The sequence below is a fragment of the Ictalurus furcatus genome, chromosome 5, assembly GCF_023375685.1.
Source record: "Ictalurus furcatus strain D&B chromosome 5, Billie_1.0, whole genome shotgun sequence".
NCBI lineage: Eukaryota > Metazoa > Chordata > Actinopteri > Siluriformes > Ictaluridae > Ictalurus > Ictalurus furcatus.
This window is the reverse complement of record NC_071259.1, coordinates 7,612,006-7,628,787: the sequence shown is the minus strand read 5'-3', so window position 1 is coordinate 7,628,787 and position 16,782 is coordinate 7,612,006. Positions and strand designations below refer to the sequence as shown.

Below are 16,782 nucleotides of genomic sequence, written 5' to 3'. Positions count from 1 at the left end.
CAGAATCTCAAAAAAGTAACCCAGTGTGCGCAGTCATACTACTGGGTGTAATTTGTGCCAATATCCATTTGTTAAACCACGAGGAATCGTATCTATAAACATGGAGTGCAAAAAAAAAAGCCCAAGACACAAAAGATCAAAGCAAAGGGCTCAGGGGTGATTTATCAGCTTTCAAAAAAGCCCAGCGTTTGTGAATTCTCAAATCTGATTGGTCAGAAGGTGTTGATTAATTTTCTATAACAGCAGCTCTGACAGTAGTTTAGGCTGTACTTAGTTTAGATCACAGGTTTATATTGCATGGCAGACGTGCCACATAATCTAAGCCTAATAATATACATGAAAAAGTGCTGTTGTTTAAGAAAAGAAGTCAGTACATTTTCTGCCATGGGAAAACGCTTTAGGACAGAGGAGATTGACCTTTCTGGTTTCTCAGTAACATGATAAACTGTGTTATTTTGTCTGATTAACTTCAAGAGAAAGAATAAAAAAAGCTGCTATATCCCTTTATTCCTTACGTATAGTTCATTTTTATTGAGATTATATTAGAAATTGTTTCAATTTAAGTTAAATCCAATTACAGCACCAGAGCTCAGGTCTGCTTGCTGCTCATAGAAACCAAAGGCGTACGAGCACCTGCTGTTCATCCACCTGTCTGTTTACACACCCAGGCTTCCCCTCAGATAAATACCTGACTACATGATCAGCCCTACATGTCCAACAGAAGACACACACGGAAAGAGAAGAAATTAAGAAGACTGAAAGACTATTTAGATGAGGATGGTGTGACGGAGAGCAGGCCATGAGACCATTTATAAAATGACAGGAGAAAAGAGTTGAGGATGGAGGGATGTTGTTGATGAGTCAGAGAGTACTCACTGCTAGAGGAGGAGGACATGCGACGCTGGCTGGAGGCCGCTGGAGGAGCGTGGTTGCTCTGGGGAGGTGGAGGGACCTCCGAAGGCAGAGGGGGTGCTGGAGGTGGAATCTGGGCAGGAAGAAGAGGAGGTGCAGGAGGAGGTGCGGGAGGCTCCTCGCTCTCTCCCGTCCCATTCTCCACTACAAGGGAGGCATCAGCCGGCTCCTCCAACAACACTGAACCCTGCATGTGGAAAGAAGACACCATCATTTTACTGTCAAATTATGTCAAACTAAACCAAGAGGCAAGAGTCGTCAGTATTTTCTCCCACATTGTAGCTATAACATGGCTGATTGTGAACTGAAGTTAGCAGGGGTGGAAAATAACTCTAATTACAGTACTTGAGTACATGGTTCACTGGAACAGTACTTTCTGAGTATACAGTTATTAAGTCATAGTACTTTTACCTTTACTGATCAAATTAAAATAGTTGCTTAGTGAGCAACAGTCAGCTAACTTGACTTTTTTGTATTATACTCTTGATAATGAAGGTGCTGCTCACTTCAGCATAGCTCGCTTGGTTATTTATCAAAAGAACAGAATAGACAATACAACTTTTCAAATTAAATGTGTCAGTAGACAAATAGACATAAAAAAAGTCATTTGTAACGTAATTACTCAAGCAATTTTCTGCATCATAACTATTTTACTTTTAATTTTGCTTTTCTTCAAGTTATTATTTTCAAATTATTTTGTATTCTGTCCATCACTGGACGTCAGTGAGGACTCGAGGGGTTTGAATGATACAAAATTGGTAGTGTTAAACAATCCTGGCTTTCACACATTATTTGCTATGTTTCCTTGAACACGTTTTCTGCGCAGAAATAATTCCTAAGAAATTATAAAAACATTTATCCCTCAAAATAGTAAAATTAAATATCAATAATATATAAAATATCTATAAATTTTTTTGTATGACTTATCCTACACAGGGGCACAGGAAGCCTGGCGCCTATCCCAGGGAATTCGGGGTATGAGGTTGGGGACACACTGGATGGGGTGTCAACTCATCGCGGGGCAGAATCACACACACTTGCACACCTATTCACACACTATAGACAATTTAGAGATGCCAATCAGCCTACAACGCATGTCTTTGGACTGGGTACCCAGAGGAAACCCTCAAAGCACAGGGAGAACATGCAAACTACGAGCACACAGGGCAGAGGCGGGATTCAAACCCCCAACCCTAGAGGTGCGAGGCAAACCTGATTATTCCCTTTAAAACAACATATGATAAATTGCTTAGTCAGTCACAGGCCTCAAAATGTAATAATTAATTGCATCACAGATTTAGAATTGTATTTATTGCATATAATTACTGAAATTATAATAATTGCTATCTCATTATTACTGTCTTAGAGGTTTTTCAAAAACATCTCCTCGCTCACATATTCAAGCTGCCTTATTAGTGCTCAAAAGCTAAGCGAAGACGATCAGTGACTCGGAGGAATGAGCAGACATCTGTTGTGACTTAAGCCCTACAATCCTCCACACTCCTGCTCTCAGGGGACTATTATTTACCCTGTCAGCACCCCCAGCTGTCACACTACTAATAAAGGCATCCCTCCTCCTAACCCTCCGCCCCTTCCCCATGGCACGTGCCCCCACAGCCCCCAGTGTGTGGCGCGTGCCAGACACGTGCATGCTATTCCCTCCCCTACAATTAATGAACCCACGCTTCTCTCCCCTCTCCCACCATATGGTCCACTTCATGTCACAATGAATGGAGCAGCTAATGGGTCTTTACTCAGGGGACATGTCAAGTGCCATCTGGTTCCACTGGAGAGGGTGGATTCCTACTGGGAATGTAATTAGCTCAACAGAGATTACAGAGACAATAATGAGGTGTGTGTGTGCACTGGGTATCAGTGAAGAATTTTAATAGAGAAACAATATTTTTTACCCAATTTCTTCCAGTTCCTCCCCCAATATCTAGCTCTCCCTTATTACACATAGACAGCAAAAGCATTGTACTTGAATCTTCTATAGAAGCCCACAGAATCCAGGCTTTGCTGGATTATTATCGCGGTTTATCGGGTTCTTCGAAAGAGATTGCACTGTCCTCCAAATACAATTTATGTTAATTGAACAAACAGTGAGAATTGCATTGAGATATATTAGATATTCTGATTAGTTAAAGTAAGCAATTTCACCAAGACTGATGAATAATATAGACACTTCTGTAAATATTTCATTGCTGCATTTTAATGAAAGGTTAGGGGAGGCAGGATTTCCCATGTAGTCTTAAAGCAATCACCTCTGCATGACAGCTACCAACTGGAGAGAGCATGAAGGATAACATGTACTTTGTCGGAGACATGAAGACACCCTCACCTGAACACACTCTGCAGAAACGTGCTATCTTCCACATACATGAGCTCACAGATGCCCATGATTGGCTAGTGTCTCCATCCCTCCCAACCAGAGAGCACAGCCAATTTTGCTCTCTTGGACTCTCAATTACAAATGGCTGTGGCATCATCCTAATGATTGGGGCATGGTGGCTTAGTGATTTGCACATTTGCCTCACACCTCTGGGGTTGAGGGTTCGGAACCCCAGTCCAAAGATGTGTTGTAGGCTGATTGGTATTTCCAAATTGTCTGTAGTGTGTGAATGAGTGTGCGATTGTGCCCTGCAATGAGTTGGCACCAGTTCCAGGGGGTTCCCGCCTTGTGCCCCGAGTTCCTTGGGATAGGCTCCAGGCTAACCTACGACTCTGTGTAGGATAAGCGGTATGGACCATGGATGGATGGATGGAATATCCTAATGATATGTCAAACGCTTTTCTGTTGCACCACTCAGGAACATAAATTGCAACAATAAAGCATGCAATATTAATGAGATGATGCACCGACATGAAAATTCCTGGAAAATTCAGGACACACTGGGACACACCAAAAACCAATACTTCTTTGATTTCTTTGATATAAAAAATATATATAATATATAAAATATATTTTAAAAATAACATCCACTAGGCAGTGTGTGACGAGTCTCAATTATGTTTCTGCTGAACTCTTGGCTTTATTGAGTATTTGCAGCTGACAATTTGGTAGTCAAAATTTCAGTGCATCCATATTTTTTTTAAATTATATTATCGCTTTTGAATTTCTATTAAAATAGACGCCTGAAGACTTAATGCAAAATTTATTCATGAATATAGCATTTGAATCTGACACAAATAAATTTTTAGGTCCCTTAACAAGTTCTTGTATGAAACTACAAATGAAAATAAATGACAGTTGAGATATAATACATTTTGCATTATAGCCTCCACTCTCATTATTAAATAAGAACAAACCATTTTCATTTATTTATTCTAGTGAAGGATCCAGTAATTTTCCTTTTAATTTGTCAAAACGGAATCGGTTTTTCATAACTCGGTTTCAGATAAAATGCATAATGTGTTTTATATCCGTCAGGTTTGTTTTAATACTAAACGTGCACAATGGCCAGAGGACTCGTATTCTGTTTTGGAATTGAGGCGTAGCTCTGTTTTGATGAATGATATAAAAAACCCAAGGCCCCAAATGTCAGGGCTGTGTAACATGATGAAAGAGCTATGCAAACAGCTCATAGTGTTTATCGAGCAGTGCAACTAATATGTGGATTAAAAGCCAGGTTCTGCCAGTGCTGGGCCACACCTGGCACGGATTTGTGCTTTAGTGTAGCAGGTGAAGGAGAGGAGCTGCTGGATCGGTCCACACACACACACACACACACACACACAGGAATACGTAGCAGCCATGTTGGTATTGCTTTCCTGTGCTTTTTCATCACGTAAATAACTTTGCACCAAAGTTGTACCCAAATGATATCTACAAAGTTGAACGGTTCATGACGTACCTCCTCATCAGGTGCCATGTCTGTCCTGGGTTGCACGTCCGTGATGTCGTTGCCCAGGGACTTGTAATAGTCTCCAGTGCTGGGCTGCTTACTGAAGCTTCGTGACTTCCTGTTGGAGTCCACCCGCCGCAGTCTGTCTGAGTTCTCCCCTCCTGACACCTGGTGCCGATAAAATAAAGCACACAAACAAAAATTAATGTCGAATCAAATATACATGAGTGATCTTAAATATTAAAGCTTAAACTATTGATCCAGTTTTCTATTGTAATGTGTAGAGTGGCTACTGATCTCAGATCAGCATTCTAATTATTATACTTCTTCGCATTCTCTTGTATACATTTCTCATATTCTCATGTTTAGGCAAGAACACTCATTGTGTTATATCATTATTATAATATTAAAATCACATCACAGTTCCTAGCACATTTGAGATTTGAGAATTTCTACAACAAATCATATTTTTCCACAGAACAGTTGTCACAGTTCTTATGATGGTGTAATTTTTCCAAACAAGGAAGAGATATGTAATGAATTATTGATTGAGGTGTTTATATTTCCTATGATTATCTTTTGTTCAAGAGTAAAATAATAACCAAAATGTAACACGATGCTGTTACTGAAATGAATGAATAAAGGAATTAAAGTAAGTAAAATAAACACTCAGAAAGCTGACAAATAATTGAATCGAAGACTTCAGTGGTTCCTCCCCTCTCATTTCTTTTTGGCTAGATAGATTTTACTACACCTCATGAGATGTATGTGGCCAAACATGCACAAATCATGGCTGATGGTGTGCTAGTCTGACTGTTTGTCATCTTGAACAACATCTCCCTCCTACTCTGTCTTCTGTCTATACACTCTCCTGTTCATCGGCCATTCCTCACTGTACAGCACATGGCATCATTAGTTACTGTTTTTATTTATGTGCATGTCTTCATATCCAGTCTTGTATAAAAATTATACAAAGGATAATTTGGGGGTGATGGATTTGCATTTGTCCCATCTCTTTCATATGAAATCAAACAAAATCCATCAACACTGCCACGTCTGTTTGAATTCACACCTGCGATCAGGTTGGAGTGGATGCACTTTGGTTGAACCTTGTGTGGCATTTCATAAAACCAATTATTGCCTCTTTGCATTATAGTGTCTATAATTATATTCTGACCTATTTCCTTCAGTATATAAAGACACACTGTTTGTCCTGGCGAAGTCAGTGTGCTTTCACAAATATACACTCACTGTTTAGGAACACCTGAACACTTGCACATTCATGCAGCTAATCTAATCAGCCAATCATGTGGTCGCAGCACAATGCAAAACCTAATCTTTCTAACTAAGGTTAGAAAGAAATCACCTGGACTTTTTCCAGTGTTCAACTGTCTTGTTTGGGTCAGTCTGTGCCCATGATAGCCTCAGATTCCTTTTCTTGGCTGACAGGAGTGGAACCTGATGTGGTCTTCTGCTGTTGTAGCCCATCCACCTCAAGGTTCAATGTGCGGTGTGTTCTGAGATGCTTTTCTGCTCACCACAGTTGCAAAGAGTGATTATTTGAGTTACTATACTTCCTGGTAGCTTGAAGCAATCTTTCACTGACCTCTCTTATCAGGAAGGTGTTTCTACTCACAGAACTGTCGCTCACTCAATTAACTTTTTTTGTTGTTGCACCGTTTGATGTAAATGCTAGAGACTGTTGAGTGTGAAAATCCCAGGAGATCATTTTATGAAATACTCAAACAGCCCTTCTGCTACTAACATAACATCCATGCCAGGATCCAAGTCACAGAGATCGCACTTTTTCTTACATTCTTATGTTTGGCATGAACATTAACTGAAGCTCTTGACTTGTATCTGCACAACTTTTTGCGTTGTGCTGCTGCCACTTGATTAGCTGATTAGAAAACTGCATGAATGAGCAGGTGTACAGGTGTTCCTAATAAAGTGGACTGTGACTGTATGTCAACAAAACACAATGATATTTTACACTTTTATGCTTTTAGACCTAACTTGTGCTTAAGTTTTAAAACGCTTTCTAATGGCAAACTCAGTTAAATATGCCAGTGTGGATTAACTACGTGCAGGGAATTAAAGGAAACCGTAATAGATACAGTACAAAACACACAGACTCACACAAAGGATTACACTGAGCTCACTATGAATTTGCTTGCCTTTTACAAAAAGTATAACTGATCCTGAAACAACATACTTGCTCTGAGAAATTTAATCATGCCATATTGTAAATTAAGTGTTCTAGGACTGAATGAATAGGCCTACAGACTATACTGGAATTCCCATTGATGCATAAGCCTAGGGAGGAAGTAGATTATGGAATTCAATATGCACACTGATTAAAATAGTTTCTGCCACACAGACAATTCGTTTGCGGTGGAAATGTAAATGATGCAAAAACATAAAAGAGCAAATAATAGTATGGTGTCTTATATCACATATTTATCAGGCTTAACTAGATACATAACAGGCACAATGACCAAAAAAGAGGCATTGGTCTACATGAAACATGCCAAAGAATGAGATTTACACAATCCTCTTTTCCTTTCTTTTGTGCTTTGCTTTGTATTTTTAAAGCTCCCCATCAAGCCACTGCTTAATTCCACTTATTCTACTTGTTTATAATTCACTCATACAAGATAACAGTCTATATTCTAATCCTGGTTGATACTAAAAAAACATATCAGAGTCACATGGGTCTTTTCTGCAGTTCTTTTCTGCCTAAATACAGGCAGCCATCTTCCAGATAGTCCCAAAAAATATGCAACACTGCTTTTCCTGGTCTCAATGAATTTTCCTAATGCAAAAAAGCTCTATTTGCATTCCAATCCCACCTTTTTAAGGGTCATACCTTGTACGGTTTCAAAAACACTTCAACTGTCTGCCACTGAAGCTGTACAGTTTGTTATTGTGCTATAAGACCAACTGCAACCAATAACATGAAATATGTTAGGAAAATGAAACGAGAAAACAAAAAACAAAAGAATAGTTGACAGCATAAAGAGGTGAAACAGGTGACAGACGAATAGTGTCGAAGACAAACCTGAATAATTCAAATGTACAGGAAGCAGAGAGGACACGGCATTGCCGCGCATGCTTTTATGGCAATCTTGATGAACATAATTTATCAGAAATTTGTACATTTCAAGCACCCTGTCAAGCAGCAATGACAAAAAAACAAACTATAAACTTGTCCTTGGTTCTATATAATTCTATATAGGCTACTACAGCTACTTTTAACATCCATACCGCCCCCATTAACAAAGACTGACCCAAATTATTACTGACCCCATACCTATTTGCACTGTTGATTTAAGCCCCTTCCTCCCTGTAAATAGGCTTCTGGTGTAACACAAGCCGGCCCTGTGTAGATGGTGTGATAGTCATACCTCAGGGAAATTGGCCACACAGATCTGCCCTTCTAAACTCATGCCCATTCAAAACCTATGGAACTTTTCCTTACTTATCCTCCACACACGTTTAACGATTCACACTTGCGCAACCATGACTTAGTTATGACTCATTCAGAGGGTGTTCAGGATACCTCTAAGCTGCGATCAACATCCACAGAAGGTTATCAAAGCTTGTATGTAGGTATAAAGCACTATGTATGTTCTTATACAAACGATAATAAATAACAATGAAATTTATTTCTAAAATCCACTTCACTGTCACAAAAAACCCCAGGAACATTTACTTTACATTTACACAGTACCTTCTAGGTCACAAGCCAAGCTGTTAGAACGTTCTGGAAATTTCACAAAGGATCAATCTCTTGCCAAGCATTAATCCAAATACCAAATACAATCTAAACACCCCCCCACACCAAAAAAAAATAGCATATAATGCGTCTTACCCTGTCTCTGTAGCCCAGTCAGTTTCAGAGAAGCTGCGAAGCCCAGAGTTGCCGGTTGCACAGGTGACACTGGATCCTTATTCCACTGTGCGTGTGACACTCTACCTGCCACTGGCTTTACCTTTCCCTGCCTTCACAGACGCACTAGCCAATCCTAGCCCAGCACAGTGATGTAACTGCCCAGGTGCTGACCAATCGCAAACCCAGAGCGGCTAGGGCTTTTTATGCAAAGCACAGACACATACAGGGCATGGCTACTTGGTATTGAATCTCCAGCTGGCTTAACGATTGCGTTATGAGCACTGGCAGGAATCTGATTACAAACACAGAGCTCCTTCATTCTGAAAGTACAACAGTTGGATTCTTTTAACACTGGGAAGTATATGAATGCACTACGCTCACAGTAAGGAAAATAAATAGAGGAAAGTAACCATATATATGTTTAACAGCAGCTCAGAAACTTCTATGCAATATGACTTGTGCAATAAACAATGCTTCTGTCTTCTATTAATATAGCACTTTATATTAGACACGCTATTCAAATTAATATGATAACATCAAACAAATGAAACGCCAGTAAACTCCATTAGGCTAAACAAGGAGCCTGTGCCTCAGAAAGTGGTTGCCATGAGCACCTGTGGTGCTGTGGTGGCCTCAGGGGATTGTTTTTCATGGACAATACTTATTGTTGCTATGCTGTTTTCTCCTCATTACTACTGCAAATAAATAATGAGTTGCAGTCTGTATGCGAGTGTATATATGTGCATATATATGTGTGTGTACATATGAAAGGGTGTGCACAGTTGAGTGAAAGACAAACAACATCTGTAAACTCTATTAGCTGTGACGCTTTTGTGAGGGGAAGTGCACCATGCTTTTCTACCGAACACAGTTGGGTATAACGCATTACAAACTGTATTATAATGACTTTTTCTGCTAACGCAGTAATGTAACGCAATACATTTTAAATTTATGTCATTTGATTACAGTTACTGATGTCAATAAAATTACGTTACTTGCATTACGAATTTACTGTTAAGATAACAATATTAAGTCAAATGCATTTTTAAAATAAATCACGTTTTGCACGGCTGCCAGGGGCATAACCTGGCCCGGGCAATCGAGGCTCTAGCCCTAAAGATTTTTTCTTTAGTCCTGAATAATTCTCCACTTGGAGCAGTTTGTCACTACGTAACTGAATGTCAGTAAATGAAGACGGTGGTGTATCTAATTTTATATCTTCAGTGAACGGAGGTGAGACCAGTCAGACAGGGTTTACATGAAAATACGAGGGAATACTCGTGTCTTATTGGCTGACAGTCTCTCAGTCTGCCAAATGCTAGCTCATACAGTCAGTGTGAGGAAAAATGGATATACGCCGATTTACTTATTTATTTTTTAAGCAGTTAAGCAGTAATTTCCTCTGATGCTGAGCAGGAAAGCAAGGTGTATAAATGTCTATATGAGTTTTCTGATAAATGCAACTTTACTGTAGTGTACTTTTGTAGTAATTATTAATCTGTAGTGGATTACTTTTCTTGAATAACTCACCCAACATTGCTACCGAATAGTTTATATTCAGACAAAAGTAACAAATATTAGCATTTCGGCAAATATTTTCATCAGTGTTTTCTGATGACTCGCTCTTACCATGAATGCACAGTGCTGCTGAAAAGTGTCAATAAATTCGCCAACATTCAGTCACTGTCATATTTAGTGTAGGAAAATGCATCTATTCAAATTGTTGATTTTGTCTATTGCCATTTTCTTTGCCACTAAACAAAGAGCACACTATGCACAGTGCAAGCGTGATATCTTACTTTTTTTTTTTTTTACATTGGTCAACATTCAGTCAACTAAATCGACAGTTAAAATACCACTTTAAGTGCAGAAATCACTAAGTCATGAATAGTTGACATCAGCAATACTCAACTCCAGTACCGAGGGCACATTTTTAAGGCCTACACAACTGTTCCAGCTCATTATTACAACCTTCATCGTATGAACCAGATGTTTTGGTAAAAGAGGATTTCTGACACTGTGTATAACAGCAGCAAACCCAGCAGTTTTAAATTGTTTTCATTTTGTTTAGTTTCATAATTTAGTTTCACAAAAAAAGTATAAATCAAAGTGAAATTGGTATATTTTAGAACACTCATTTTAAACACATTATTTAAAAAAAAGTGTTTAGTGTTTAGCAGTTGGCTTATTGTTTTCTAAATTTCAGCCTTCTGTTCAATGGGAAAAAAGTGTGTGTGTGTGTGTGTTTGCGTGCATAATTGTTCCTGTAAAGTCCCTCTCATTAATAATTAATGCAAGCGATAAAAATCCAGACCAGAGCTTTTCACCTGGGAGCAGGTGTGTGTGTGTGTGTGTGTGTGTGTGTGTGTGTGTGTTCATGTGAAGTGAATGAGAGGTAGGTTACTCTAATTAACCGACCTTATCAATGGATCAGTGAGCCATGCCAGAAACTGGATGTCAAATATACACATATGTACCATTTCAAAGGATTTACGTTACATGTTCCACAGTATTGAGCACATTGGATATTAGATGACTTTGTTCAACTACAACTGTAGAACTGCCACATATCCTTCCAAATTGTTCTTTTCAAATATCAGAAATGCTTTTGAGATGAGAGACACAATTTGGTGGGTTTAGACTGATTTTTCTCTTTTAAGTAAGAGCCTATAAACCACACCTAAACCGTTTGCCTGTGTTACAAAAACAAACACACTTCTTACTACTGAATGCACACACAGAACTTCAAAGTGAACATGCGATTTAAGCAGGAGTTGTTTTTGCACTTAGTCATGTAGTACCGCGATACCTTTGAGTGATGCAGCCCTGTTTTTTGTCTAGAAAGTTTAAATAAATAATAATTTTTTTCCAAGAACTTAACCGAACCTTTTGATAAAATATTACAAAACACATTGACAGCGCTGAATTCTTAAATCTGGTCAGAAGGTATGGAATTTTTTTCTAGAACAGCAGCTCTGGCAATATATACATACATACATATATATATATATATATATATATATATATATATATATATATATATATATATATATATATTAGAACTCATTCACAAGGAACTTATATAGAGGATACTCCATATATTCTGAAGCTAATCATAATCATGTTGTTATTTAACTAATTAAACTGTTTAATAATATATACAATGAAGCCCTCTATAAAGAGATGTTTATTTAACATTTATAGAAGGAGTCTCCAGTGTAAGGGCTTTGTAACAGTTAATAAGTTTTCCACCACAGAAAAGTCTTCCACATAAAGAACTTTGTACTCTCTGGTTTCTCTGTACCATGACAAAGTGCATTTTAAATTTCTAGAGAAAAAAAAGAGGTTGGTGAGGGAATGACTGTTTACAGCTGCTATAACGTTAATGATCACAGCAACTAATTTCCACTGTCACTAGCGAATGTTGCCCAATATTAAATAACTATAAACGCTGAGAAATATGACCTGTCATTCACAAATAAATGAAAAATCTATTATTATTTTCCTATAACAGCATGCCATGAAATGTTTTATTCCCTACTTAATGTGACACTACCGTATACAGCTATAAAAACATATTTTCTTTTCCTCATTAGAACCAAGGGCTCATTTGTATAGGAGTGCTGGCACAGTTAATTACTTGAAGAAAATGTCCGGTCCATCATTCAGCACATCATTAAAACCAGTGGGAGTCTGGCTCGGGCTAATGGGCCTCCTTCATTAGGACAAGGACACAAAAGCTGCATTATGTATGTTTGCTTTTGTGTCGCCTTCATTTGATTAGTGGGAAATGGGCCATGAGTTTTGACCAGGCCACAAGTTCACGTTCTCATGGTCTCCAAGCACCACAATACAACACATTGAACTTTGCATCATGAATTTTGTTGTGTGATGTGGTTAGTTTACAGAATTGTCCTGTACCTATACACATTTCCACTCGAGGATGTGCCGGAGGTGTGTCCCACAGCTGGGATACACTTAGTGATTCCCCACTGTGCCATTTGTTGAGAATTGAGATTCCCCAAGGATAAAACTGACTATTGGGAGGAAATTATGTTCATTTCTATTGTTATATAATGAACTATCCATGGTCTGGTGCAAGTGTTATCTCAATGCACCAAATAACTCAACGATGCAGTCAACAATTTAATCTGCACATTAGGTACTTTTTCTAGAATGGACACAAAGCCGAGAACAGAGTGTAAACTATTGATTTTAATAGATTTTAAACACTCACACCATGATGGTTTAACACTTTTTGCACCCTTGCACATAAATGACACCCACCTGCTTCTCAGCACAATGCTGTCTTCTTGTTACAGCGCTCCTTCATGCTTGATGTGATGCCCTGTGAGGCCCTTGTAATATATAATGAGGCCTGTGTGTAATGGACTGACAAGCTGCTTTAAATTTAGCAAGGTTTCAGTAACACAGGCACCAAGCCTTGGGGGTTCAATTGAGCTGTGTTTGATAAGCATATTAGAAACAACATATCATTCAAGCCCTGAAGATTAGCAGATTACTCCATGCCATATTATCTTATAGACTCTGCCATCCACTGTCCATTAGGTTAAGTATAACCTCTTATCTTCTTCTCAAAACATTGTCATGCCATAAAGCTTTGTACGCTCAGAAGGTTTATACCCCTAATGAGCTGACATCTCATTAGTATATTTTTCACTTAGACAACAGTGGCAAAACACTAGAAGGTATACTTCATGTTCTGGAAAGTTCGTTCACTACAGAGCAACCGCATTAAGCTCAGATGGTCTATTGAGAAATGAATAGGATTTTGTTTCAGAGAGTTTACCTCTGCAGAATAATGAATTAATTCATAATGATGCTTAGAACGTCTGTGGAGAGTCCACCAAACAAATGAACTTTAATGTCTGAATATTGCAGGATGTGTAAGGATAGAAGGAACCTAGATAGTGGGTAACAATATTAATTGCTACAGTCATCAGTGTATTTTGGTACGGATTATTACCATCAAAAATTTATATTTTCAGACCTGTTACAGCGCTAACATGGAAACCGACCTTATAACATTTCCTCTGCCCTTCTTAGTTTTTTAACTTGGCTGCCTAATTTTCTTTATTTTAAATCCAGGAAGAATATTTTATAGGCAAATATATACACAAATCTTTACGTGGAACTCCTGTTTAAAGCAGGATTTATCAGGGATTTGACATTAGATTGATTTCTATGTTTGTTTTGTATAGTCATGTTTTAATATTGTGTAATATACTATATTTTAGTATAATATTAAAAGATTCGTACTCTGATTCTGCTTAATGATCCAACTTGCTTGCCCCATACTTTTCCTATTAGTTTTCGCATAGTTACTGTTTAATATGCTTTAAAAAGAAAAATAAGATAAGACTTAATTTTGCACTGCTCAACTTCTTGGCTATTTTTCAGTCACGTAATGGATGCAGGATAAAGGATACATGGCATACCTCTTTTTTCACAGAGTAACTGTCCACGTGACGTAGGTTGCTCTTCACTTTCAGAAACTCAGCAGACTCCTCCTCGGACAAATTTGGTGCAGGATAAGTGGGTGGAGGTGGAGGGATTTGTGAAGAGCCAGGTGGAGGAGGTGGGGGGAAAGTGGGAGGAGGCGGAGGTTGCGATGGCCCCTTCTTGTTCTGCTCCCCAGCAGTGAGGTCAGGGTTCAGCATGTCCATGTATGTCTGCATGTCGTTGATGGCTGTCTCAGGACCCCCTTTGACAAAACACACAATTAGCATTCATCCGACGTAGAAAAGTCTGCCATTAACCTATTCATCCACTATCCATTCATCCATTTGCTTAATAATGATGACTAAGCAAGTTCACATTCAATTACATGTAAAATGGTCTGAAAGTACTGTTTTAACTGAAACTGAAACCAGGAACAGAACAGGTACATGGATCTGCAGGTGGCTGGGTGGGCGTATACAGTACAGCTTGTGGATTTGCGGATATATATATATGTGTGTATCTGTGAATCAAGACAGTGGAATTAAAATGGCTCCAATAGTACAATGCATGCCTGGCCCTACACACAAAAAAGTAATCAAAGAAACAGATGCAGATCTTTGTCTTTCCACTGGAGGGCACCACTGGTTTTGCTCTAAGCATGTGGCCCTCAAATCACCTTGGGAACATTTGTATGGACAGTCTTCCAGTTCAGTGAGCGCTACTATTCCTGCACTTTATGGGTTACTGGAAAGGGCATGGTTTTGTTCAAAACACAAAGGAATTCAGAGAAATAAAGTCCAAAGCCCAGATTTATGAAAGTCTTTAGAAGGTTACAAAATTGTTTGTATAATTACACAATTTCTTAAGCCATTTAGGGCAAAACAGCTTTGTATTTACTAAATGTCTCATGTGGTCCCAATCGTCATGATGATGCAGGATGTTTCAAACTCAACAACCAGCCTCACAGTGTTAATGCATTAAAATCCTTTTCGGATCTGTGTGTGTGTGTGTGTGTGTGTGTAGTTTGATAGTGAGAGAGAGAGAGAGAGAGAGAGAGAGAAAGAGAGAGAGAGAGAGTACGATAGACTGGGTAAGAGTTTTGATGGTTTGCATGACAGTACGGCTGTATGTCCAAGTTCTAGGCGAGAAACAATAGGCAAGAAATACCGGGATGGCATTCTGCTTCCGGCGAGATTTTGCAGTGTGCAACTGATGTGTGCAACTCCACACGAGTCAAATCCCATAATGCAACGGGACTGGTGCCGACGGGCTCAGAACGAAAAAATCGGCTCTTTTTAAGTATTAAACCTTGGTTAAACGGGACTTGTTCAACAATACCCGAATAAATTGTTAACTTGATAAAGGTTTAAACAAGAAAATAGTTGTCACAGCAGTATGATATTAAGTGTATGACATCAAGAGGTCTGGTAGTGTATAGGACAGAGTATTATAGTTTGTAAGAGAGTATGATAGAGTGTGTATGAGGTATGTATGAGGTTTGCTAGTGTGTATGGCAGTATGTGAGAGATGGATAGTATATGTAAGAGGTTTGTGAGTGTGTATGAGAGTAAGGAAATATGTGTGTGAGTGTATGAAAGAATGCATAAGAGGTCTGGTAGTGTGCATGACAGAGTATGACAGTGTCTGTGAGAATGTATGATAGTATTTGTGAGATGTCCAGTTTGATTTATAGCCTAAAATGCCTCTCATATGCTTTCCTTACCTATTACTCGTAATGGTGCAGAGCTGCCCTTTTTCTCCCCCGTGCTGGACGGACTGGAGTTGGGCGTGTCGTAGTTGGATAGTGAGCTGGAGGGAGATCCTATATCGAAACGGGCTGCCGTGTTTAACGTGCCATTTGGAGATGAGTGGCCTGAGTCAGGCTGCTTATACTCCAGCTCTGCTGAGGGATCCCGCGACAAGACACGATGCTCCACGCTCTGGAGGGAAGTCAGGATAAAATATACTCTTCATTAGTTTCTAGCTCTATACATTGTTCATGATGAAGCCGTTACTTTATTTATACTGAAGCTTCATCACCAAATCACTCCTCTAGAATCCGCCACCTGCTAATTTAGATGCAAGTTTGCTGCTCTTAGGGTTTCTGGTATTTCATGTGGATTGGATGTTATCTGCATTAAGGTAGATATCTTGAATTGTAATGCAGAGGATTTTTATTCTAAAAGCTGGAAAGACAACAAACAGTAACACATGTGCTTCTCACCATGTTTTCGACTGTACGGAGGTACTTGGCACACTGCTCATGTCCGTTGTATTCAGCCAGATCTGCTGCAGTAAAGCCGTCCTGGTCCCGAATACCCAGATCCACTCCATTCACCACCAGTATCTGACAGCACTGTGAGGACAGAAAGAGTAAGAGAGAGACTTGGAGACAGACAGTATTATTACAATCAACTCCAAAATTACTGGCACCCTTTCACAAGCTCTAAATATCCACTGTTGCACGTGTTATTTGTTTAATTATGCATTTCAATTATTTTTAAATTAACAGTGGACAGTCACTTTCTGATCCATGGTTATTGCCTTATACTATGTACTTCTTGTGCTTCTCTGTTATGTCTCTAGTTTATCACAGTGGTAAATATGTTATGAAACATTTTTATGATACACAATATGAATGGCAATATTTAGGATTCCTATTAAGAT

At 38.9% G+C, this 16,782-nt stretch overlaps 1 protein-coding gene across 1 annotated transcript in view; it reads right to left on the bottom strand.

The window, feature by feature from the left end:
- espn (espin) overlaps window positions 1–16,782 on the bottom strand; it is a 60,642-nt gene that overhangs the window by 25,991 nt on the left and 17,869 nt on the right. The window contains exons 5-9 of the mRNA XM_053624554.1: window positions 16,340–16,471; window positions 15,839–16,055; window positions 14,112–14,377; window positions 4,767–4,925; window positions 877–1,099 (exon numbers count right to left, since the gene is read on the bottom strand). Coding sequence (XP_053480529.1) covers window positions 877–1,099; window positions 4,767–4,925; window positions 14,112–14,377; window positions 15,839–16,055; window positions 16,340–16,471 — 997 coding nt within the window. The remainder of the gene's footprint in view (window positions 1–876; window positions 1,100–4,766; window positions 4,926–14,111; window positions 14,378–15,838; window positions 16,056–16,339; window positions 16,472–16,782) is intronic.